This window comes from Aptenodytes forsteri, unplaced genomic scaffold, assembly GCF_000699145.1.
Source record: "Aptenodytes forsteri isolate BGI_AS27 unplaced genomic scaffold, ASM69914v1 Scaffold1, whole genome shotgun sequence".
Taxonomy (NCBI): domain Eukaryota; kingdom Metazoa; phylum Chordata; class Aves; order Sphenisciformes; family Spheniscidae; genus Aptenodytes; species Aptenodytes forsteri.
The window spans coordinates 6,647,933-6,674,821 of NW_008795035.1; the positions used below are offsets into that span (position 1 = coordinate 6,647,933).

General features: G+C 47.4%; 1 protein-coding gene across 4 annotated transcripts in view; it reads left to right on the forward strand.

Moving 5' to 3' along the window:
* NTRK3 (neurotrophic receptor tyrosine kinase 3) overlaps positions 1-26,645 on the forward strand; it is a 224,871-nt gene extending 198,226 nt beyond the window's left edge. For 2 of the 4 annotated variants that reach the window (XM_009276576.2, XM_009276579.2), the window contains 2 exons: positions 23,069-23,227; positions 26,171-26,388. In XM_009276576.2, coding sequence (XP_009274851.1) covers positions 23,069-23,227; positions 26,171-26,356 — 345 coding nt within the window. In that variant the 3' untranslated portion in view covers positions 26,357-26,388. Of the gene's footprint in view, positions 1-5,392; positions 5,468-9,605; positions 9,614-17,150; positions 17,165-21,939; positions 21,960-23,068; positions 23,228-26,170 lie in introns of all 4 variants that reach the window. The other 2 variants (XM_009276578.2, XM_009276575.1) reach the window with 2 other exon arrangements.
* Positions 26,646-26,889: the final 244 nt, after the last annotated feature.

Here is a 26,889-nt window from a genome sequence, read left to right on the forward strand (position 1 = left end):
TTCATTGCCATCGGTCCCCCTAGATGACACCTCTATGCCCCATGAGGTGTGCACGGCTCATGCCATGGTGCCTCACAACTGCCCTGACTGGTGGTTTGGGGACGAAAGAACCAATTTCCCCCTAATGTGCAGTAGGGCTGGAAACAAGGGAGGTGAGGGAACTGCTCAATGTGGGCGCATGGGTTAAGTGTCTCTGTGCCTGTCCTGGTGTGTTCTGCGTGCAGGAAAAGTCAGTGTGATATTGAACGTGCTGGTCTTTGATATCTCTGTGGCTCCTATAAAAACCTCTGCAAATTGAATTTGCGGCACAGTTCCTTATCTCCTGAAAGGAAGATGTAACAGCATCATCTTGTGTGTTAGCCAGACATTTTTCTTCAACACTTCCCCATTTCTACACTGAGGGAAAAAAAAAGGTTGAGTCTTTTTTTTTTTTTCCCCCCTTCCTCCTGTTTGAAACATTAAGAGCCCTTCACACAAAACAGCTCAAGTGCAGAGGAATTAATTGGGGAAATTAGGTTGTGTTGTATTTCTGGCATTTTCTCAGAAATGGTAATTGCCCCAATTCTCCACCCTGCCAAGACCTCCACCCGCCCCGTTTCCCCCCTCCCCTTTTCCTCATTGTCTACCTGTCTTTCTCCTGCTTGAGTTGCTGTTTTCATGCTGTTGCCATTTATTTCCTTTCAGTAATGAGCGGGATGTGACAGGTGAAGAGCTCTCACAATCTGGTGACATCTTCTTTGAAGCACAGGCACAAAAGAGCAGTTTGTTTTTGGGAAATAAAAACTCCCTGCTATGGTACTTGACCTCCACGCTCACCCCTTCTCCTGCTCAGGATATGTTGCTGCTGCATTGCAAGTCATTTGGCTCAGATTTTTTGTTTAATATAGTCTCAATATTCACCCAAACACTGACCTCCATGTTTAACCCCTCTATTTTCTCCCCAAACCACCCAAACCCTCACACGCTTACTGAGACCTAATCAAACTTATGATCTTTCAATCAAAGCTCAACCCCATTCCCAGACATTTGAATTGAGGCTTTTGCTTTCTCCCAACCATTGGACTGAGCTCCAGAGAGCTGGGAGTTCAAAGCCTTTCGGTTTAGCTTCCTGATGGTTTTTAACTCCTGACCTTCCATTTGTGGAGATCATAGATGTAGTCAAATAGGAAGGAACTGTTTGTTTTTCAGTATTTCCTGACCTAAAAGACCTGGTGATGTTCATGGCAGGTTCGGATTCAACGGAGATGCTACAGTGGGTAGTAAAGTAGCGGGACTCCTTGTCTCAGGAGATGGTAGGTGCCAACAGCTGAGATGGGTTGAAAAAGTGATTGAACAGAATTGTAGAAGCAAAGTAATCTATGAGGAGCTATCAAACACAAAATACCTCCCTGTTTCAGGAAATCCCTGTGCCACTGATTATTGAGGACTGGAAGATATTGTGGGACATATGCCGTGGGCTCTTCTGTTTCCATACTCTCCCCTATGCATCTCTCGCTGAGGTGAGGGTCCCACCTGACTGGACTTTGGCTGCTCTTAAAAGCTGTCTAGGCTGATCTCTGCTTTGCTGGGAGCTGGGGAGGGTACTGGGAGTAACCAGGCAAATGCTGGACCCAGCTGAGGGGTAGTGACACCGTCCCCAGGAAGTCAGAGATTCAGTTCAGTTCAGAAAGCCTGTTCACCTCTGCTGTGAAAACTTGTGACAGCAAGTTTCCTGCAGCAATTTCAGGAGCCCTTTCCTTCAAAGCAATTCTCTTCCCATAAAACTTAACTAGGGAGGGCAGGACTCTTCCATTTTCAGTGTTCCCTGGGTGCAGCCAACAGATCCAGAAAGGGTGATCCCCACCCATCCTTGAGTAGTTTTTTCTTCCCCTTGATTGTGAAACTGTTTTTTTCCCCTGTGCTAATTTGTATTGTCCAAGTGTGGTTCCCAACCACCTGCTAGAGTCTGCCTGCATGCAATGTGCTCCCTTCCGTTGTTCCCGCTCTGAACATCCCATTAACCTGAAAGCTGTGAGATACATGGAAAAGAGCACAGTGCCTAGTTTTGAGCCAGAGAGACTCTCCCATGGTGGAGATCCAGCCAAAACATGTTCCTCTGTGGTGTCATCAGAAACAAGGAAGGATTTTGTACAGGACAGGCCAGAGGAGCTGATGGTTCCTTGGTTTTACCAAGGTGGCCCGATTTAAACTGTAGCTAGAGCAGAAGAACGTGGAGAACCGTATGACAGCAAGCTTCATTACTCTAGCCCAGGTGGACCAGAAACAGCGTGTGTGCTCCTGAGCATATGGAAACGAACCGTTCACGCTTTGGAAGGACCACTGCCACTTACAATCGAGGGAGACCTGGATGTGTAAAGCTCTCCCCTCTCCCCTTCTCTACATTATTGGACCCGTTTCCCCACTGCATCCCAGCTGGCCCAGTGGCTTCCTTCTGCCTTCCCACCTGCAGGACCATGATCTCAGCTCTCCTTTACCATTGGGACAGCCATGAGATCACGCATAGGTCGGGAAAGGTGGGGAGCATCCCCAAACCTCAATATGATAAGCAAAAGAACTGGAGGCAGAGAAGTTATAAGCCAGTTTAGTGGGAGCATGGATAAATTATGACTTGGCTTGCTTTTTTTTTTCAGATTTTTGGAGTGGAGCAGTGACTTTTTGAGTAAGATAGATAGACTTAAAGATTTTCCCCAGTGTGAAAAGCCTTGCTTCAAGACAAACTGAAGACCTCCCTAGAAAAATTAAGATGCAAATATCTTCATTGTCCTCCTTAATTAAGATGCTTGCATGGAGAGAAACCATTACCTTTCTTTTTTCTTCCTGATTCCTGCACGGTCAGAGTTTCCGCAGGCTTTCCCCTCCTGATCCCCTCCCTGTTTCATAGTCCTGCCTCTCTCACAGCCACAGCAAGCTCCTTCTCCACACCAGCTGAATGGAGAAAGCCCCTATTTGCAAGCAGCTGTCTTTAATATACAGGCTGTTTAGGGCTAGGCTGTCAAAGACAGCATGTTCGATGTACAATCAAGGGGCAACGATGCACAAAATTGCACACACACACAAAATAGGAATCTTTTCTCGGTGTGTGTTAAGCTTTGAATGCTTAAGTGATTACACCTCTCTCTTCCCCATCCAATTATGTGGGCAACACATGATGAGATTGCTAAAGGAATTAGTGAGGGAAACCTTTACGCTGCCTAATCAATATTGTTCGGCTCAGTACAAGGCATCTCCCCTCCGCTGGCCCCAGTCGTGTTCTCATCTGCCCTCTGAAAACGCAAGTTCACCTTCTCGCTATTTGGGCTGTGGTGACCAAGAGGAAAAAACAGCGGCGTGTCTGTTGAAAATGTTTGTAGTTACAGAGTTTCTTCCTTGCATTAAAAAAGAAAAGAAAAGAAAAGATGTAATATAGCCCTGCCAAAAAGCACGTTTCAGGGTTTTAAAGAGGCTTCCTGTGCAGGCCAGAAGGACCTTTCCTCTGTTACAGTTGCGTGGCCTTACAGAAATGGCCAGCAACCTTATAAGCAAAGACACTGGATGATAATTTTTCTGAGCATCACTGAGGCAAGACGCCAGATTTTATGGGCCACTAGACTGATCCAATATAGCAAATCCTGTGTTCCACTGTGGATTCTGAGACCAAATTATCAATTAGTGTGAAGCATTAAAAAATCCAAATCCCTTTTAGTTCCCTGCAGTCATTAGTGACAAGATACAATATCTATAGCTCAAATGCTTTGCCAGCATCCCCTGGCAGCAAGGCAGAAACTCCACTCTTATTTTTTCCAATACATACAAGAAAAACATATGAGATCAGTGTTTTTTACAGTCAGATTCGGCTGCCTCTTCATATTTACTTAGATGGAGAAATAAATCAGGTTTGGGTTACTCTCTGGGTTAGTTATTTGTTATTGGAATAAATGCATGGTAATAGATCTGACAGAGGAAGATGTTTCTCTTTCAGCTCTGTGTTTGAGGTAGAATTTGCTTTGTTCTGCACTATATTATATTGATGTTTTTTTCCACTGCTGGATGACTTCATTTGCTCTGCTTCTTTCCAATGTCCATACCTCTGCCACAGCTGGCTTTAGGTTGCGGCTTTATGTGATAGATCTCTCTTTTCTTTTTCCCTAACTGTAACATTGTAATGCAGAGGCAATTTAAACAACCATCATGAAACAATTATCTAAGCCTTTCCCCCACCCATTTCCTACCTCAACTTTTCGGGAAGGGAGGTGAGTCAGTCATTCGCGGGGCAATTCCCCAAGCAGAATGAGCTGTCGGATACATTTAGCAGCTCAATTTTCACCCCTGGTGCAGGGTAGGAAGGCGCCCAGGGCGATGACTAGCTGGACACAGCCTGAGGCCGTATTTTTGGTATTCCTCGGGCAGCTATCAGCTTGAGCTCCTAAGTAGCACGGCCAGAAGTCTCCCCCCAAACCATTGTGCTCACCAACTGCCCTTTCATCTTGGGATTTTGTCTCCTTTTTGTCCCGGTGGGAACATGAACACCTTACTAGAAAGTCAGCGGACATTATGCTCGTCATTCACTCTTAATTTGCACACTGCGATCCCTACCCCTTCTCCTCCCTCTCATTCCCCAAATCTTTCCTGCTTTGATACACGGGAAAAAGCAGTGCTGTATGTTCTGCTCCATCGTTTTGCTTCCCTTATCCCCTCCTAAGGTTCAGTTTTGCGAGCGCTGGCAGGTTTGCAGGTGATCGGAAGCTGTGGGATGAGGTTTTTTTTCTTCCTCCCCCAACCTGCGACAGTGCTGATGGGACAAAGACTTTTGGGGTAGCATAGGGTGATGTACCAGACTCTTCACTGGGACATCTGGCCAACAATGCCCTTAACTCTGGCTAACCCAAGCTTGCTTGAGTAAAGTCATCAGGCCTGGGTCTTGTTCTGCTGGCAGAGGCAGATGGGTCCCTGCACTGTGCCCAGGAAGGCTGGTGATGGCCAAGGAGCAGGATGCTTAAGTACCAGATACAGAGGAACTGCTCAAGCCTCTTAAAACTTCTCCTGTCGGAGAGGGATGCTGGGTCGCCCAAGGGATGTGGCTTCACAGTCCAAGGAGTTTTAGGAGGCCAGAGCACCCTGTGGCTCTCGCCCAGCACCAGTGCTCACCCCTCACCTTCCCTCTATACTGGTGCAGGTGATGGTGTGGGGTGCAAGGTGGTGGTGACCAGGACCAGGGGGTCTCACCTGCCCCATGCCCTCGCAGCAAGGGTTGTGCAGTGTTGGGATGTTGTAGCCAGTGAAAGACGTACGGTTCGGTTAAAGACATACCCTTTCCCTTCTTGTCCCCTTGCTTCATCCCTCCCTCCCTCCCTCTCTCACCCTTCCCTTCTCTTTTGTTTGTCTCCTTCCCTTGTTTTCACCCATTCACTGTCAGGAAGGGCCGCATCCGAAGGGCCAGTTCAGCGCAGCGTGGCAGCGACAGAGACTGGCACCGCCGGCAGCTGCAACAGTGAGTGGATCTCGACCCCTGGGGCAGCTGGAAGCGGGGGACTGGTGCCGCTTGAGCATGAAATGACACATGGGGTTGAGCGGCTTTGGGACTAGGTCGGGTCTAGTACGTTTGGCAGCAAAGGGGCGTACATGTGTGATGGAAACTGTACATGTTTCTACTATAGCAACTCTCTGGGGCTTGTCCGGACGGTGCGATAATGTGGGATGAATGCAAAAGTCCTCAGTGCAATCTTCCTCTGTGGGTGTTCAGGCTGTGTCTGCACTAGTGGACACTGTGGGCCATCCTCTGGCTCTGATGGCAGCGAGCGCAGCATGGTTGGTCTCTGTGCAGCTAAACCGCTCCATGCCTCCAAGCAGGGTGGCATTTGCCCTGCTCATTTGTGTTGTCCTCTCAGCAGTTGTTTGGATGCTGTCAAATTGGCGTGGACTAAAACCAGACCATTTGAACAGTCGGACCATCACATGCCAGCCCTGACGCCTTTTGTCTGCTAGTCTAGACACAGCCTCGGTGTCTGACTGGTTGGGTGCTTGCAGCTGCGATTGAGTGGATGTCCGCCACCACTGCCCCACTGCTCCCCACATCCCTTGCCCAGTGGAGTGGCAGTGAGAGATCGGTGTGGGTTTGATGCTCTGGCAGTGCAAAGAAGTTCAAGTTTTGCCACAGTGGTGGCTGATGGGAGCCGTGTGAGCCAGCTGAGGGCTGGTAACTCCTCTGTTCACCCTGCCCTCCCTCCCACAGAGGCGAGCCATCATCCCGTTGTGCTCGCTGCACGCTGAAGCCTCTGCATAGGGGTGCTCAGCCCAGTGGGTCCCCAGCTGTCCCAGCATCGCAGAAGCCACTGCCAGCAAGCTGCAAGGCTGCTGGAGGTGAGCTGCAGAAGCCTGTGAGAAGGGCAAACATTGAATTTGACGGTCTTGTGTGGTTTTGCTGCTGGCACACAAGGAAGTGCTCTGTTGATCCAGAAAGTTGGGGAGCCTTTGCTTGTGTCCGTTTTAGAAGTGGATTGAGCTAATCCACCCAAAGACTTTGTTTGTGCAGAGCAGTTATGACCCCTCATAAGTTAAGGCAGGAAAGTGATGGCTTCCACACTTTATTTCTCAATAGCTTCCCTGTGCCAGCAAGCCCAGAGATATGGACATAAATATTTGCAAAATAGCCGTGACTGGGACAAATTACCAGGGTCCAATTACCCAAACCTGCCTGTGACATTGCTAGGTGAGGTGTATGCTCCTGGCCAGGTGATGAAGGACTAGCTGTCCCACTGCCCAGCCTCCTCACAGCATCACCACCGCTCCTCCTGCCCCGGCAGCGACGGGGATTAAGCGAACGCCTACACAGTGTTAAGCAGCTGAGTGGATCTCGCAAAGCCCTCCTGGGATCCGTGACGGAGCAGGGCTCTGGCAGTTCCTGACTGTTGCCAGAATCACACGGGAGTGTGAGTTTAGATATCGCTGATTTTACAGGGGATATGTCAGTGGATAAGAAGACATGCCACCGAAAGGTGATTTTGTTACGTTTATGCCTTTCTGAGCCAAAATTAAATTGCGGGGTGTGGATGGGAATTTAGTTCTAAGCACTGATGTAATTTTGTATCCTCAGCCCTGAAGGCAGTTTTTAAAAAATTATTTTCCCCTGTGCCCTGACACTATTTTTTTGCCTTTCAATCATGTTCTTATGACAGAACAAATACTGGGGTTGACCTTTGCAATGTGACATAATAATATGTGACTTCTTTATAGCTCTTTTAATCCAAAATGCTTGACACACTATGAATCTGATCCTGCAACTGCTTACCACTGGGCTTAGCACTCACTGCTCCAAGCAATCCCTGGGAAGGCAGAGGAGCACTCACACAGAAGTGCTATACCTGGTGTTATCCGCAGGATCAGGCCCTGGAGAAATGTAGCACATGTCTGTGAACAGCCACATTTTGGAGAGAGAAAGCCTTGCCCTCTCATTTATGATTATTATTCACCATCAGAGTGCCATGCCCAGCACTAACATGACAGCCTCCCCTTGGCTAAAATGCCATGGCAGGTAATGCTTGAGTCATATTTATAGCTATCATCTACAACCGTGTTGCTTCTTTTTATTATTTTTTTTTCCCAGCCCTGAAAGCATGCTAATTAATAAACTCCCTTAGCTTATACTGCACCATTTGATCCTGCAGAAATCACAGCGTTTTACCTTATTAGCAAGTAGGAATTAAAGACGACTACTACTACTCAGGGGAGAAAAAGGAACATCATAACCACTTTCCCTGTGCATCCCTTCTGAAACAACCTTGCACTGTGCCCTCAGAAACCCCAAGCTCAGCCCCCTTGGCTTGACAGAGGATGGGAATCCCAGACCAGTGAATGCTTGGGCTGAAAAACACTTTCTGCTCTGCTATTCCCGTTCTGAAAAGGAGAGCTCAGTTAGGTGTATGGAGAAGAAGAAGAGTCCTGCAGTGAGATCCCAGCCTTGGACTGGGCTGCAGGTCCCTTCCATGCTACCGATGTCCTCTGTCACCGTAGGAAATTCAGTTAGTCCTTCTGTGCCTCAGTTTCCCATTGTTAAAAGGTGATCCCTGCTTATCTTCACCGAGGAGATTCACATGAAAAAAAGATTGCAAGGGACACAGTCATTATGGTGTTGGGAGACGGGTAAGTACCTTAGAAATACATAGGGAACCTGTGAGGTGAGACATGTGTGGTACTGGTTGAAGGACAGTGCATTTTGGAAGTCCTCAGTAGTTGGAAAATGCAAAGAGGGAAGCAGATAGGATCCTTGCGCCCACCTCTGCTTGGTATGTTCAGGATGGGCAGAACCAGGAGCGAGACCTGCTCCACCTTCTTGGTGATAGGAAGTGGTTAAATCTGGGGATGGAGACCCACTAACCGTCAGCAGGTATCTACACGCTTCGCCATTGTTTGCCATTAGTAGAGCACTGCGTCCCCCCCGCCCTTAAAAAATAAGTTCATTGGGAGTACAGAGGGCTGAAAGGGATTCCCTGGATCATCAAATCCTATCCCCTGTTGCATCAATCACATCAGATTTATCCTTTTCATAATCAAGCACCACTATTAAATGTGCTCCTAAGGGAAGACGGTCCCAGAATCTCATTGCTTTAACTCGGAGATGCTTCTAATTTCCAGTCTATGCTTAGTCATGGCCCGTTTGTTAAACAGCAGGTACCTGGCACAGAAGCAAGAAATTTAACACAGTTTTCTTAAAATAACCACCCAGAAATCCTATCCACAAAAAAATGCTGAGGTTGTAAAAGGGAACGTGCAAGGTCAGGTAATGATAATGGGGAGGCCCGAGCTCACACTTGCCTCTGCCTTGTAGTACAGACTTTACATAATCACCTGCCGTTAATCTTATATGATCCAGTTGAGGTACAAGGCAAAAGTACTCACAGAACAAAGGAACTTCTTTACTATTCTTCTCCGTAATATGCATTGTGTAACAACTCCATTTCTTTTGCCAGCTATAACTAACCCTGAGCTAAACATTTGACTATTTTTCCCTTTCTTGGCAGGCTTTTCCATGCCATTTATTACTTTACTGTACAAGTCTTTACCTGCACAGCATCTTTGAGAAGTCAGTGAGTTGCATTGCCCCGTTTTACAGGTTAGGAGACGAAGCACAGAGCTATCAGCCTTATCAACGCATAGAGCTGCAAGGGCAACTCTCGTCCTCCGAAATGCTCCTGCTTTATTCAGTGCAGCCTTATTCACTCCAAACCACGCGATTGCTACCCAGCCAGAGGAAAGGGGCTGGTGCAGCAGTCTGTCTTGTGGCACACAGTGTACGTTGCATGCCATGGAAATGATGGGATGCTCTAGACCCATGACTTGCTTGCTTTACAGTCTTGTCCAGTTAGTTAATCAGAGTGTGCAATGAATGAGGGGGGAAAAGAAATAGGTGAGTACAGGCAGCGGTGCAAAACCGCTGTGTTACCTGTTGCAGCACCCGTTAGTTGTGACCCAGCCCATAGAGGGCAATGGCAGACGGAGTCATACACGCTTAGGGTCAGGTCACTGCCGAGCAGCATAATCAGCCAGAGTGACTAAGGAGGAAGGCTCACTTGACAAAAACAGGTTTGCAACTAGGACGCCGAAATCCCATGTTTGCTTATTTAACTTGGCAGGTATTCAAGTGAAACAGGCACAGAGGGGAGGTGTTAGAGCTGATCTCGGTACCAGCGTGTGGGATTTTGACTTTCTATTTGAGTGCTCTTGTTTGGAAAATAAATGTGCTCAGAACCCCCTCCCCCCTCCCTTTTTTTTTTTAAGCACTATTTAAATGTCATAAGAATCTTACAGTGCCCACCTTCATGTTCCTAACAAATTAAAATATTTTATTAGTCTATAATCTGAAAATCATTACCGTGGTTACTATAAAAACCCAAAGCTCTCCAGAGGGAAAGATGTCAGCAGGTCTAAAATGTGTGCAAATATACTTCGTTGCCATAAAGGTACCAGGGGTCAGACAGGCAGCCCCTAGCCCCGGGGCAACAGGCTGTTAGCATGGGAAGGAACGAAGTGCATCTCATTTTTAAGCAATTTAAATGTCATAAGAATCTTACAGTGCCCACCTTCATGTTCCTAACAAATTAAAATATTTTATTAGTCTATAATCTGAAAATCATTACCGTGGTTACTATAAAAACCCAAAGCTCTCCAGAGGGAAAGATGTCAGCAGGTCTAAAATGTGTGCAAATATACTTCGTTGCCATAAAGGTACCAGGGGTCAGACAGGCAGCCCCTAGCCCCGGGGCAACAGGCTGTTAGCATGGGAAGGAACGAAGTGCATCTCACAGCCGGGAGGGAGAAAGCAGATCTCTTGGCTGGTTTTCCTGAAGTTTGCAGGGTGAATGCCTGGGGCTGCGCCTGTCTGGTTTGGATGGTTTCAGAGGAAAGCGGTGGTGCTGTTCCCACGCACCTCCCTCGCGGTGAGGGTAAGAAGGCGCTCCAGACAGCTCCCCCCCATCACTGATGAGCTGCTCTGAACCTCTGGCCCCATCCTGCTAATGCAGACAGGGTGGGTGCCTGTTCCCCTCGGGCATCCACATGCCCCTGGTGCCTCCTTCCTCCTGCAGATGACTCTGGATGTGTCCGTCTGAATAAGCAATGCCTAACGTAGGGCAGGCAGGAGACAGCCGCATCCAGCTCTGAGAAAGCAGCCCATACCCGCTGCCCCAGGCAGCCGGCACCAGGAGAATCTGGGTGACAAAGTACTGCCCCGGCACCAGGAGAATCTGGGTGACAAAGTAACCCCTGCTTTGCCCAGGTGACACCAGATGCTCCCAGCACGGTGGCTCCTGAGCCGGTCCCTCGGCCCGTGCAGAGCCAGTGGGCTTCTGCTGGTTACTCCTCACCGGCTTGGGCAAGTGTCAAATGGTTCAAAGATCAATTACCATTTAACTGGCTGTATTTCCATCTCTGCAGAAGGCAGAAGTACTGGGATAATTTACCCTGGTGTTACACAGCAGATATTACCCTGTACTTACAAGGTCACCAGTTACCATGTAATTAGACCTCCGACGCAGAGAAGTCTGCGATAGGTTTCCAAACCACTTTTCTTCGTGGTGTCAGAGAAGCAGAGGGATGACAGCAAAGTGCAGACAGAAACCTCATTAGGTGCGTTTAAAGCTGTTAAATAGTTTAAAATTCAAGCTGGGGGAGGTGCAACAAGAGGGCAGCAAGGCCACCTCTACCTGTCAGTGAGAGGGAGGAACAAAACCCAGAGCAGTTTGTCTAGGAAATGCGGGAAAGCCAAAACAGAAAGGAGGGCTTTGAGGAAGCTATGTGTGCCGGGCGGCTGGGGGCTGAACAGCAGCAACGGCTGCTGCTCTTCAAGCCATCAGGGAGAACTTTGCCAGTGGTGGAGGATTCTGCTGAGCCACAGAGCTGCACGGCTGCTGGGTCCTGCCCCATGGGATGGTGTCCAGGGGGCCATGTGGGATGCCGCAGCGAGGATGCCCAGTGGTTCAGGACAAGGGGTGGGCAGCAGGACACCCTACCTGTGCCTGCTGCCTCCCTGCCTCTCGCTCCGGATTGCTGTCCTCCTTTTTTCACACACGCCCAAATCAAACACCTGCTCATGGAGCATTTCGAAGAATGACAAATGCCTTTGATTATCAAGCACAAATTCCAGTAGCAGCTCATTGCACCTCTCGGGTGGCTAATAAAGCACCGGGACGGTTCTGATCAATATACAGCAAGTATTGCTGTAAAGTGAGATTGTGCCCGCTCCAGGCCATATTGCGTTTTGTCTTTATAAACCCTGTCGTCTTCGAACTAAGCACAGTCCCTTGTGGGGTGGCAGCTCCCCAGCAAGCTTGTGGCTTTCAGTGTGCCAGTGAAACAAATGCTCATCCATGTAAAGAACCCAAGTCAAAGAGCAAAGTGTGTGCCTCTACAGCAATCATTACTTTAAATACTCTTTTATTACACAGCCCCATGTCCCTGACTCAGCCCCACAAAGAGAGTATCCATGAGGTCGACAGCTTCTGGCGAGGTGCAACAGAAACAAAGACAGTGTGAAGCAATTGATTGCTGAGGATAGAAAGAGCTGTATGTAAATAGTTTGTCTAAAGAATGACCAGAGTGAGGAGATGTGCTACCTGATTGCAAATATTTACAAAGTTGTGAGCTTGGAGGTTAGAAAACGTTGAGAGAAATATATAGAAGTTAGCACAGGGATAATGTGGTGAGGCTGAGGCTGGGGAAAATCAGTGTGGCAAGCAGGAAATTTCCATCATGTAGGCAAGATTTGCTTCCGATTTCCTGAGGGAGGCTGTGGGTTGCCCACTGGGATATATGGATTAGCACCCATCAATACCTTAGCAAATCCTTTAGGGCCCTCTCTCACAAAGGAAAGAGGGCAGAATGAAATTTAGTAGGCTTTTTTTTCAGCTCTACCCTTTGGGCTGTAAAGCTGTTTCATACGCAGACATGTGTGTCATTGCCTGTGCACGCTGCATACGCATACCTAACGCTCTTGGACTAGAGCGGCTTATCCAGAGGCAGTGAAACCAGCCGAGGCTTTAAGCCCAGCATTTGTAGTCATGTTTCTCCTTGAAGTAAATGCTCCAGCAATGACATAATTGAGGACTGTCCTGTCTGCTCAGCATATGTCTGCAGGGGTCATTCATCCTATCAGACACTGCAGAACATTAGAGGTTTCTGTAGACTCACTTTCTCCTTCCGTCCTTCCTCTTGTGGCTAACCCTAATGGAGTGCTGGTGGCTAGAGACTCCTCTAAGAAAACTCACCCGGTTCGGAGAGCTGACCATCTAGAAGCAGTCCTATATTAGGGCAAAAACAGTCAGATGTGTCCTACCGGGTGCTGGGTTTGTGAGATGGTCCCAGCGGGGCTCACTGGGGTGGAGCATCTGGCTGGCTGCAGGAAGGGGAGCAGAAGGCAACTAGCAATATCTGCGATGGCCACTTAGTGCTCGAGGGCTCTAATGGCATCTGGGAACCAGGTTCCTGTGTTTGTGGGTTTGCTTATTTACGCTCCTGGCTAAATAAAGTAAGGAGAAAGAATTTTAACACAGTGGTTAAAACGCATGGGACTCCAGCAACTCTGTCCTACTCAAGGGCATCTGGAAAACTTGATAAAGAATGAAGGAAACTTCAATGCACAGAAAGTCTCAGGTGGAAAAACAGAGTAGAAGAGGATGCAATGCTTGATTCCTTCAAATTTTCAGCTAAATTGCTTTTTTTCCAGCAGAATCCTGCAGCCAGACCCCAGCCTCACCTTCTGCACGTGCCACCATTTTGGCTATCACCGTTTTTAGTTCTGCGACTTCCCGGTGCTGCTGCTGCTCCCCCATTGCAGCTGGGCTCAGATGGGTGCAGTAGCTCTCTTCTCCTGTGCCTGTCCCTCTTTGGCCGTTGTCACCATCTGCAGCCTCTCCTCTGCGTGCCACACCACCTTTTGACAGGGATGCTTCAGGCAGGCATGGGAAAGGCATGTCCAGGGCAACCTCCCCTGTTTTAGGTCTCAGGAAGTTTAGCCATTAACATCCTATATTCAATGTGTCTCTACAGCGGCCTAACTCATGGGTGGTGGTGGGGGTTGAGGTTTGCCTCTGCCGTGAAATACAGCTCTCCATTTAGCAGTGCCAGAGCTGGCACAGCTTTCCCACCGGCACTGATGAGTTTAATCACATCATTAGTAGGTGTGACACTGAAGCCTCCGATGATGAGCTCTTTATTTTAACACAGCTTGCAACGTGTTTGTCTGAGATGCCATCTGTGCCTGCACTGCCTTCGTTAGGAGAGAAAGCGTATGCATCTTCTGAAGTTGTTCTATATTTCTGTGATGTTTCCCTGCTGAGAAACCACTGTTCAACTAGAGGGTGAGAACTCATACCTGAAGGAAAGCACCATCACCCAAAATGCTTAAACTGGCCAAATAAACCATTAGGAAGTGCACCATTGGGAACCGTCCTCAACTGGCCCACAGGAAACTGGCTAGAAGGAACGATCCAGCTATTTTACTGCTGAAAGTTTTTCACCTTGGTAAAGCACTAAGGCCCCATCCTCTAAAGTACTGTAAGTTTTCAGGAAAGCAAGGAACAGATTTCTACTTTAAAAAGACTTTCGATTTTTGTACCTCCATACCATGATTACGCATAAGAGGTTGCTCGCCCAGTTTTTTTTAGATACAAAAGTTACTATTAAGATTTGTGGGCGCAGATCTGAGCATCTAACCTTCCCCCTTAAAAACTCCATGCTCAGCTATATATTTCTATAGATGCCCCTTGGTCAACCAACAGGCGGCATGCTCACCGTGTTTCACTGCTACTTAACAAGATTCACAAATGACAAACCAGGCAGGAGCTGCCAGATCGCGGTCCAGCTGCACGTAAAGAAAGGGACTGCTTCTATAGGGAGTTCCCATACCCCGTGTTGTATTAAATTTCTGTCTGTATGCTGCCAGGCCTATGCTCAGGGAATCTGACATTAACAAGAAATAGATTTCCAAACAATCTAGCCTAATGAATTTTGAATATTATTATGATTAATGCCAAGGCAGTTGAACTGATTATCCAGCATCCAGAAGTTAAGTAATGGAGCCTTATCTAAATCATGTAAAGTCGTCAGTCAGGAATGGCTCTGGCTGCAGACAAAGATGGAGCATTATTGGTTATCCAGAGGGGAGTCACTGTCAGGACAGAGAGAGAGAGGGACAATGGAAGGGGAGATTATGAGATTCCAATCTGAAAGCATTTTAGCATAGAGTGATCGCACGTGCAAGTGCTTTATTGGTCCTATTTCCTAAGCTGCATTTCTCAGGCCATTTTGAGACTTTGCTTTTATATCGCCAGGTTAAGATTTATTGGGCAAATCTTCTTCCTACTTTCCGAAGCCAGAAACTGAGCTGATTTTAATTCTCTGCGTCGCCAAAAGAGCAGAATCCTGATGGACGTCTTTCTTGCATCATGATGGTTTAACTTAGCCTCTATCTGATTAGCTTTTGAGCTATTAAACACTTCTTGTAGTATTACCAGCTCACTGCAAAATGATAATGCAGATCAGTCATGGACAATTTCTGTTGGCACATGCAGTCTTTGCAGACTACAGATCCCCTTTGAAGTTGGAACCGGCCGACAGCTGTGCTGTTTCATGGGTATTGGATGTCTCCGAGCAGGCCTGTCCTAAAAAAGTGGAGACAAATTTGTAAATCCATTCAGTGCCTGACAAACTATCTGATGGCTGTAGTTTGAATAGGTTTAGTGGCCTTCCCAGCCTCTTGTCTGGGCAGTGACGAGGAGAAAGGTGGCTTAGTTGGTAGCTTTTGAACAGCCCAGATGTGGTGTCCATGTTGTGGCTGAGGTGCAGAAGACCACAGAGGCCACCACCTGCATGCAGCCTCTGCACAGCTGCCCAGTGCCAACCCACAGCCAAGCAGTGGGACTCCTGGGAAGCCACTGGGTCTCCCACCGGTGAATCCTTCCCCAGTGCTACCACTTTCCTCCGCTGTCTGAGATCCTAGTGTGGGGTCTTGTCGTTCTGGGCCACAAAAAGCTTTCAATAGGTGGCCCGGGGGATCAGGAGGCTGGTCACCTCTCCTTCACCTGGGAAGGCTCTAGCAGCAACTGTTAGGACAGGGGTTTAGGACCTGCTAGGACCTGGTGGTGGCCTCGCTGACCTCTTTACTAGGTGCTTTGCAAACTACAGCTGCTCTGCTCCCACGTCTCCCCAGCTGAATGAGGCATGTCTGGGGTTTCTCACAGTTTGTGTCCTGGTGTTGGAGAGCACGGCTTTCGGAGCATTTACTTACATAAAATGAGAAACTGGCCTTTGTTCCTCTGCAGGCTGGTTGTGCAGCCCTTTCCTAGCAGTGGGTTCTGCTGCTTTGAGTTCTGAGAAGAAAAGGGGAGGGGTGAAGCGTGGTAAGGAGCACACCAAATAGATTATTGGCAAACATAATTAAAAATATATGTGCGATTACTCCTCTGTTTCCCTTTTCTTAACCATCCTCTGCATTACCTCTGGCATTTTTAGATGGCAGATAATATAACTGAGAGGACTCTTGGGTACAGGCAGCTCTTAGAGCAGCAGTGATTTATCTCAGGCCGTTTTGAGGTAGCAGAATTTACCTCTAGGTACAGCCACCCCTCCATGTCTGCCCCTTCTCATTTGCATAAGTAATTGGCAGCTTGTTAATGGCTCATTAGGAATGCTGAAAACCGTGGGATTAAAACACACTCAGTGGAGCAGAGATGAGGGGAAGGGGGAGAAAGGCCACTGTCCCTGCTTGCAAATTACACTGCTTGATTCAATGTGATTCAGAATTACAGGTCATAAAGCAACTAGATTGTTAAATGAAGTAAGGAAAAACAATGTCAATGGCAGGCTTTATTTTTAGACTCATGTTTAAACACAGTATGTGCATCTGGGGGGAACAAACAGTCCCTTACCAAACAGTCCTGCTGACAGCAGGAAGGTCTCACCCCCCTCTCAGTTTCACATTAATCCTACTGGTCAGTCTTTCCAGCTCCTGAGCAAGTCCATCTGGCTCCTTACATCACCTCACGACAGGCACATTTGGTTCCTTTCCCCGTGCTCTCTCTGGGTAAGTCCATCCCTCTCCCCTCTGGCTGCAGGTGACCTGCGTCTCCCCGGTTTTGGGCCAGGCTGGGACACCCAGCACAGCTGCGTGCAAGTAGGAGAAACAGCTACAGGCTCCTTTGTGTGTTCTGTAAATCTCCAAACCCCCTCTGTGATCCCTTGCAAATTGCTGTGAGATGTCTTCAGCCACTGGCATGCAGGGGAGCAGCAAGTCGTATGCTGCGGCACTGCCAGAGCCTGCAACGGAGGAGATGGTTAGGTGCAGGGAGTGAGGATTAGGAGAGGGTCAGATCTGCCATTCCCAGAAAGTGGAGTAGACACATGTGGAGTGTTGCATGGTGAGGACACAAGAAGTCAAGTGAGTCAAAATGTTTGGCAGAAGCTTTTTGGGTTTTGTTGACTGGTTTTACGCTCACGTTCAGCACCGGCTATGACAGCAGGGACAGCAAAGGCACAAGACCTGAAGGCAAGGACAGGGCTATGCTGAGGGTGTGCAGTGACAGCTTTTGAATCACTTAAAAGAGGCTCAGCCTGGGGGTGGTACGGCCATAACACATGATGCCTTTCAGTCAGGGGAACACCTTGGGGATTTTTTGAGGCCAGAGTAATTCTGGCAATGGTGCAGTCTCAGATATAGCTAGCACCCTTCTTTCTGGATAAGCTGAAAGGAAATTACAGATAAAGTACTTGGGAATCGCATGCAGTCACAACTTGCACTTAAATTCAGCTACCTCTGGTGTAAACTACTTGGGTACTTAAGAGCCTAGTAAGGTGACAGTTAAAACTATGAAGTGTGGGACAGCTAATATTCAGCAAAGCTCAGCTCTGTCTGGCATGTCAGAGTTAGCCCTCTGCTTTGCAAAAGGTGCCCAGGAATCTGTCGGGACTCGCACAGGCGAAATACTGGCACATCTGATAAAGAAATGTCTCTCAGCGCTGCTGGATCCAGCACTGAAGGCAGGGAAGGAGTGTCTTCTCCTGGAGAGCCAGCCATGAGCATGTACTGCCTTTTGCCTCACCCCTGAGAAGCCACCTTCGCATGCCCCAACCTGATCTGACAAACTTCGACTCACAAAGGCGTGCTCTACAGCAGTTTTGTTTGTTGTTTTTCTCCAAGAGCTCAACTTAGCCAAAGAGAGAAGCTTTTCCTGCTTCTTGCTTGCATTGCTTTTTTTTTGTCCTTGTGTCCTCTCGGGTGACCCGACCACCTGTGGCTCTTATCCATACAAAGCTGTCCAGAACTGCTGAATAACAACTCCTGCCCGCAGCAGGAATTAATGTGTCCTGATGGGGACATACATCTGGCTGCTGAGGGAAGGTCCTGAGCTAAGTATCTTCCAGGGATCATCCAGCTCCTAGAGCTGAGGTCTAAAGGACATATGTTCTGGTGCAGCCCAGCCTGGGATGACAGCCAGGTCTGCAATTAAAGAAGATCCCAGGTCATCCCTACCTATGGCAGCAGGAACAGAGACAGCAATCAGAGAATGTGTGTCTTATCACTAGGTTCTGTGGATTGAGTGTTGAGTAGATTTTCCTGGAGAGAAATGGTGCCAAGGTCTCCACTACTGCTATGTGATTCTGTACAAACTCAAATGTCTCAGCTTCTTGCACATAAAAAGGAAGTTCAACTAATGCTGCACCATATGAAGACATCTACGGTGGTTCTTGTGACTTTCCCAAGGCAGGAGCAGGAGCAGAGCCTCCCTGAAGTGTGCCAGGAACAGGAAGAAAGCTGTCAAATGACCTTGGAAAGCAAATGTCAAATGACCAAGGAAAACAAAAACACTGATTTATTTTTTATTTTATTTCAAAGTTGGGAAGGAAACTGCATAAAAAGGAAAATAAAACACAGGCTTAGAGTATGCCAGAGACCAAATTTTGTTCTTAGCTGAACATGAAGCAACCTTCAGCTGTGAGCATGGAGGGGATGGCTCAGTAGCTCCGCTCTGAATGCTACTTTGGGCTACAGCCCTGGAGCTAGTATGTGAGCCGGGAGGGGGAAAACAGGGCTGCCGACCAAGAGCTGCCTTTAACATGTTAGGATCTGGATTCCCACCAGTCCAAAGTTCTCATGAGGGTTTTTCAACCCTACTCCGGTTTTGCTTTCCATGGTATCTCTGTTAGTGGCCCAAACTGTGGATATATTGCACAGTCTTTGCTGAACACTGCTACTCCACTACCTGCTGCTGTACTGCCGAACTCATTGGGGATAACATGTCATCTTTTCCCTTCCTAATCAGCTGGATGTCATTCAGAAAGCTGGGACAAGGAGAATTTTTTCCCCAGACACCAGTTTTCCTTGGTAGCAGACAAACCTCAAGCCTTATAATACTACTTGTACATAGCATTTATATAGCTTTACATCGTCAAAGTGCTGTACTAGCATTAAGTAATTATCTCTCTCCCTAATGGCCATTAATGTTGGCCTTTCAGGAACCTCCCCCAGCTCCCCGAGGTTCATATCTAATACAGCAGTAAGCTGCTCAAAGGGAGTGGCTGGTTATCTTGCAAGTCTACAGGCTTGGATATGTAATGAGGCTTCAGAGCAGAGGCCAGGTGCCCTGGAGTATCAGAAACATGTGGCTGTAGACCAGGTCGTGCACTTGGGAGTATCCATTAGAAAGGGATGAAAACGAGTAGGTGATACTGCCATCTTGAAATGGAGTCAGAAGAAGGAAGCTTTGGCCACTCAGAGGATATGCACTGATTGCTCTATTTATTACCAGGATAGTACCGCAAACTGAAAGAGCAGAGCAGTGGGAATAATATGTCAATGCTGGGCACAGGGGCCTTGATCTAGGGAGAGAGAATTAGAGAGCTAAAAATGTCTAGCAAAGCTAGATAGCCATGGCAATGAGATAGAGTGGCCAGTCTGCAGGTCTATGAAGCATTAAAATAACAAGGAGAAAGGGCGAGCTTGGCAGCAGCGTAGGATTTAAAGGGAGGAACAGAAGAGGATTTACTTGCCTTATTTGCTTGAAAGCAAATCCCTTTTCCAGGTTGTGGAGCGTCTCCAGGGGAGAAGTTGCAATGCCACTGTTTGTGGACATATCACCCTTAGGGGCTTTTAGAAGATGAACCTGCATGATGGCTGGGCTCCCCCATCCCAGGCTCCCAAGGGGAATGGAGGAAAGTGGGGTGGAAAGATGACATGACTGCTTTAGAAAAGACTCAGAAGTAGCATGCTCCTGACAAGCATCAGTCCATCGCTTATTTCTGAAACCTGCCAGGCCCAGCTCTGAGCAAACAGGGGCTTGACTGAAGCAAACTTTCACCTTCTCTCTAAAGACACAATAACGATTCTTTCCAGAGCCAAGGCCATGCCATGTAAACTGGCTTTGCAAAAGAAAAGAACAACATCCTTTTTTTTTTTAGCCTGATTTAATAGCATCATTTTGCTTTTAAGCTTTTGGCAATGTCTGGTCCTGTAAAAGAAGTATATAGCTGTTGGAATCACGTGCAAGTCTACGCTGGCGTAACACAGATCACAGCCACTACATGTTATGCAAAGGATTTCTGTCACCCTGGACACACTCTGCTTCCTATGCCATCAGTAGCACAACCCCTCTATGCTCAGCTCTAAATAATTTTGCTACATCAGCAAATAACAGGGTATGGCTGACTGCAGACCAGGAAGACTTGACTTAGTGTTCACTTACTATACAGCTTCAGAGCAGGGTCTTTCCCTGCCTTCCTGCATCTGTTCTCTCATCTGTTAAATGGGAATTTTAATCCTAATCAGTTTGCAAGGGGAGCATACCTTATGAATCAAAGGTGATGCTTTAAAATGTAATAGTGAGCCTTATGTGCTAAGCTAGACATTGGAGTGGTTTTATGGTACAGTTTAATTGATGCCTGTTCTGCTTATAGCTAGCTAGTAAGTGCAAGACTTAACATTTCCTCTCAAAAATGTGGCACCTTGTTTGAGATGCAAAGAATACCTCCGCAAAGAATACCTCCTTATCTATGGGCATAGCTGAGCCATATTTTGGGATCCACACACTTCTGGGCATTGCTTGAGGTTTTTTTCCCCCAAAATTAGTTTGATTATTAATTATTACCGGATTAATTTTTAGTAAAAGATATGTCTCACATGACATGCAGGGCTGAGAGGAACGCTTCGGCAGTCCCTGGACTCTACCGTATGAGTTAAGCCAAGACTGTGTCATCACATTCTTGGGACAACCGTTGACTGTGTATGTCACTTGACCGGCAGTTCTTCACCAGGTTGTGTCTAGAGGAGACCAAAGACCTTGACTTTATTTTAGTTTATTAGAACTGAGATGGACTACTGGCTTCTCTGTTCTGCTTTCAGGTTCAGAGTCTCAAGTGGTGTAAATCAGGGCCCTCCCATTCAAGCAAAACTGCTGTAGTGCTGTTTGTATGCAGTACTGACCTGGTTCATAGATTCTGAACTGCCATAAGACCTGTTCAAAAGGGAGTTAAGTGTGCTCAGTATGTTGTACTACCTGTAATGTCAAATGATCCTGCAAGATTCAGGATATTGCAAATGTAGAGAGCTTTGCAATGAGTAATCATTTTGAGATTGCTGGAAAACTGAAGAGTTAGTGCTACTCAAAGGAGAAAAAAATAAGCATTAGCACAAAACAGTTTTTGCAACAATCAAGGTTGATGTATGTCCTGTTCTGTCAATAACGTTTCCTCAGAGCCCTTCACAAGAAAGGAAAGCAAGTTGTAAAAGCTAGGAATGCAGGAAAGAGCTAAAATTGCAGCCAAGGTTTCAAAGGAACAAACAAAGAAAAGCATATTTCATTTCCATTATGGGAGGACATTCTTGGGAGTTCAGAGCAGCAAGCTGAGAACACGCCAGCCAAGCCATTTCTAAATAGGAGGTGTGGAGCTGCAATGAGCTTTTTATCTTCATGCATTGCAGTTCTGAGCACCTCTGCACTTAGGAAAGATGGATGTTCCCGAGGCCTTTAAAATCCCTTCTCTTTTTTGTAGGAAGAGGCTGTTTCAGAGTTAGAAAAAGGGATGGTTTGCAGATCTCTGAGTACAACACTGCAAGCCCGGGTCCAAATTCTGTCAAACCCCAGAGAAGTCTGACTCACACCCTCCATGCAGAAAGCCTGCTAAGCATCATACCCATTTCACACCCTATTCCAACACACATCCCCAGCACTGTCCCTCTTGCTTGCAAGCACTGCAGCGTGTCTCTGTACTGACCCTTCCCCACGCTAGTTCTGCTTTAATCAGGCAAAGAAACCTGTGGCAGCTTGGGAAAACTGGCAGCTCGGAGGAGAGCTTTTGTTTGTACAAGAAAAGTTTTCATCCAAGCAAGCGCAACGATCTCATTATTTTGAATAGCCATTCATGTGCTGGAAACCTAGATACCAGATACCTTCTCCCCTGATCTCTCATAGGACCAGAGAGATTTCTGCCTGTTTGCTTCAGTTGCAGTGCTACAAAATTATTAGCACTTTCTTTTTTGGTGTCCATAATGAGACAAGCAGTCTTCCAAGCAGCACCAGAAAAGCACTCTTTCTCATCACCACTAAAACCTCAGACATTTTACCCTCGGCAGAAACGAGTGCTGGAGACTTGCAGCCATACTGCTTCCAGCACCGGCTGGTCTTATCAATTAGCTATTTCCCCACAGATGGTGCTTCTTATGTAGAAGGACAGAACAGAGGAAAACTTGTCCTGCTCAGAGACACTTGTTTAGAAATCTCTAGTGAATCTGAAGGTTAATCCGTCTGCTTTCAAACTGTTTGCATGTATCCTGCAAACCTGCTGTATACCTGCTGGATTCATGTGCCCTAGAGAAGGGTAGACCCTGACTGAGAAAGCGCCTTTCCCTGGCTTGGCGTACCCCAATGGGACTTCGCCCATGGGCTCTTCCATTTCCAAACTCTCCAAAGGGGCTGGCTTTCCTGCCTCCATTAAATGCTGGGCATATCCCTGCCTGTAAGAGCCTGTTCTTTACAAACAGACCGCCTTTTTGCAGTGCGGTCCTGCAGTCATTTACATATTCAAAGCACTCTTTGAAAAGGCCTGTAGCACAGTTTTATGAGCACAAAATCTTCCATGCAATTAGGTGATGTGCAGATGCCTGTGCGTGGCTTTTAAAAAACCTTACCGAAGAGGGACAAACCTCACGCTGGATGTCTGGTGGGTGCCTCAGAGCACTGAGGCCCTGCAAAACTCAGATCAATACTTTGCTGAACACTGTTTCTTGCCTTGCCTCCTGGTTCATCAGACTGTAGGGCTGGAGCATGCTTTTGGCATTTTGTCATTTGATTTCTTTACAAGCCCATTTTGGGAGGAGAGGACATCATTTATCTTGATGCATTTCACTCCCTGTCCATCATGTTAACCAGGTGGGATTGGCGGGTAAGCCCATGGGCGGTCGGGGAGGCAGTAGCCAGCCCAGCTTTTTTGAACAGCTCCATGTTGTTGTAGCTTACAGGGAGGCCCCGAGTTTGTCCACATCACGGCAGGGCTGACCCCTTCCTCAGGGCTCTCATCACGCAGATTTCCTTGTGCCTTTGCCTTCACCCAGGTCGGAGGACACACCATGCTGCCTATCCGCTGGATGCCTCCGGAGAGCATCATGTACAGGAAGTTCACAACAGAGAGTGACGTCTGGAGCTTCGGGGTGATCCTCTGGGAGATCTTCACATATGGGAAGCAGCCCTGGTTTCAGCTCTCAAACACAGAGGTACAACAGTGCTGAGACACCTCAGCTGGAAACTGTACTTTTTACCATCTCTCCTTTCCAGATTGCTTGCAAAGCAGTTCATATGTAGATGGTCCCCTCCCTGGCACTCCCTTGGCTTCATCATGGGAGAATTGTCATTATCTCCATTTAAGAGCTGGGGAAACTGAGGCATGCAGGAATCAAAGGGCTCTGCCAAAGCCATATACTGGCTTATCCTCAGTCTCTCCCTTCTACGTTCCTGATGTACCTCCGTAATGGCCACATCTGATAAACTCTTGGGGTGCTGCCAGAACTGAGGATACCCAAATTACTGCTGGGATCTAAATTATTGTCATGCCCTGCATTTCCTCTGCTCTCTTTCTCCTTACTTTATAGCTGAGGCTCTTACTGCAGTCTTCAGTTTATGAGAAAGTGTTTGAAGCCTGTTATATAGCATGTGGCACACTTCTGTGGGGCTTTTTCCCGTAGGGATATCTATTATATGCTTTGCCCCAGTTCATTGAGGGTGGGACCCAAGGAGCTGGTTCGTCCTTGTTATTTCGTTGAATAGCAAAAGTTGCAGCCCATCGGTATAGGGTTGTACTGTAAAAATGTGGAGGGAAGGCTGGCTGGGATTAGCAGAGTGTCAGAGCTGAGGTTTGAGGCACATCAGCAGAAATGCATTGGAAGATTTTTGCTCAAATAGCAGGGGGTATTATAGAACAGGAACAAGATGCATTGACACAGCAGTGTGTGGGAACCTTGCACGTTTTTATCCTACTGTGTATCTAATGGATTTCAGAAATTTCACCTTTTGTAATGAGAAATGTGCATTTTCTGCTTTCTGGATACAGATCCCTTAATTAAGTGAGTTGCAGGGATGGCAAATCCAAGGTGTTGCTTTACAGCTCTAATACTTGCCCATTCGTGTGCTCAATGGGGCCTGACTGTATATCCCAAAGTAGCACACGCAAACATTTTAGAGACACAAACAATGGAATCGACAGCGACAGAAGTTATTTGTCATGCTATTTAATGAGCTGCTCTGGCATTTCCCTGGGAGGGTAAATACAAACACACACAAATGAGCACATGCAGCTTGTACATGGGTGATAGGCACCCTGGAATATGACAGCTCAGCTGCCCCCGTGCTTTCTGCCTCAGTTTCCTTTGCAGGGCAGTAGGACTGAGAATAGTCACACCTAACCTTGAGGGAGGAGGGCTGGCTAAAATCTGCACAGATACAGCTGTATTGGCTTTTCTACCATCCGTGGAAAACTCTTATCCTTTCCTTTCCTATTGCTGTATCCACTTCTTTCTGAGAGCTGAAGACTTCCACCCCAGACCACACCATCCTGGTGGGAGGGAGCAACATTAGCTCTCGTCTGGCTCGTTTTTCACAATTTGTGGAGAGGTGGGCAGAACCTGGGTGGTTGCAGGGGACTGACACCTCCACCAGCTCCTGGATGTTGAGGTGACAGAGCAAGTCTCAGCGGCAGCCTGGCCGCAGCTGCAGAGCCCTGTGGAGAGGCAGGTTAAATGAGTCTGTGCCAGGCTCCAGGCTGCCATGAGTGGACCGTGAGCAATCACCAGGCTGGCCGAGCACTGCCATTGTTGGGTGTGGGCATTAGCAAGGCTGGGATGCTCTCTCCCTCCTGTGGCATCCACGTGGCCTCATACCCCTAGAGCATTTTTAGCAGTTTGTTCAAGGCTGGAAGAGACCTTGCCTGAGCAGAGGGATGAGGCAGGGCACCACCTCATCTGAAAGCCTCAGCCAGTCCATTAACTTCTGTCTATGCCCTTCCTTTGTCCTGGAGAGAAAAGGCCCAACACAGGGCTCCTGTGCATGTCCAGGATGTCACGTCAGAAACCATAACTCACCTTCTCCCACAGGTCACCGCTGCCAACAGCTTTATGGCGACGCAGGCTTCTCTGCATGCTGTGTCTTCCTCCCCCAGCTTTCAGCAGGTCCTAATCTCTCCCCTCTGTATTTATACGCAAACAGCAAAGCGATAAGTATCCATTGAGCTGTGTGGCAGGCCCATTACTATTCATAAATGATAAATTCCAAACACACCTTGCTGGGTGGCTTCCCTCAACACACTGCTTGGGATCTGTGCTTATCTGCAGAGCGCGGCAGGTCACTCACACACTGCAATGCTGGGACTCATCAACTCCAACCAAGGAGGCCAGATGGTAATAGCAGCTCTCTGACAAATAATACCCCCCTTCCCTTTGCATCCATTCCTCCGGTGAGCAAAACACAGACACTTAGGGGAGTCTTTTCCAATGGCATCCCTCTAAAGGACTTTAATGCTGTCCAAGAGCTCACATTTCTCTCATTAGCAGCACCGACCTTACCCAGAACAGAGTGTTAGCACTGCAAATTTTTTTTCTCCATCACAGATGTGATGGGAGATGAAATTTCATTCTTTCGGCTGCTTTTCTATGTCAAAATGAGGCAAATCTGCACTTGAAGGTGGAGGTAGGAAAAGACGATCTGAACTCACCCTTGTAGAACCCTCCTGGGCTTTGCAATGGAAAGGGCTCTTGATTTTCAGGGAAGAAAAATATCATTTCAGCTGTGCAAAACATTACTTTCGTTCGGGGATTTTAAGGCTTTTTTTTTCCTTCTTCAATTAGCAGGAAAAACTGACATCATAAATTAAAATTTCATTTCATTTGCTTGTGACCTCCTGTTTGGAGAGTGCATTGAGGTAGTTAGGTGTCAAATGGGGAAGGTTTTTGGGAACTGCAAGGCTGCAGCTGGAGACAAACTTTTCACTGTAAAATTATCATTAACAACACACAAACAGGTGAGCGCTGAGGATCTGCAGACCTCTTGGCTTCTCAGTGTTCCCATTCACTAAATGGTACCACGCCAGCCAAGAAGTAGCTGGGACAGGACATCCTCCAGGATCTGCCCAACTGGTGCTCAGTGTCTCTTTTCTTTCTTTCTTTCAGGTCATTGAGTGCATTACCCAAGGCCGAGTTCTGGAAAGGCCTCGAGTCTGCCCCAAGGAGGTTTACGACATCATGTTGGGCTGCTGGCAGAGAGAACCTCAGCAACGGCTCAACATCAAGGAGATCTACAAGATCCTTCATGCTCTGGGCAAGGCCACACCAATCTACCTGGACATCCTTGGCTAGCAGTGGCCACTTGTCGGAAGTCCCTGCTCCTTCATTCCGTCCTTCCTTCCCTCTCCCCCTCCCAAGTCCTTTGCCCCTCAGCTCCCAAGCAAACATCTTCATATAAACTCAAGTGCCTGCTACACATACAACACTGAAAAAAAACAAAACAAAAAGCAAACCAACAAAAATCCCACAAAACAACAACCTGTAAGGCAGTTTGGCTTATATATATTTATAGATATCTCTCTATATAGAACTTCCACACCAATACAGAAAGAAGCTGCTGTTACAGAAAATTATAAGACTTTAAAAAAAAAAAGAAACAAAAAAAGGGAGAAAAAAGTACTTAAAAAGATATATATAATTAAAAAAAAAAAAAAAAGAAAGAAAGGAGAAGGTATCTTTCCCCTCAGCAATGAAGCAGTGCATTGTGACCCTGCTGTGAGTATGGTTCGGGCTGCTGGGCAGGGCTCTAGACTGGCTACGGCAGCGATGCCATCCCAGGTAGGAGCCCTGGGAGGAAAGCCTTGCCCCGGTTGTATGATATGCAC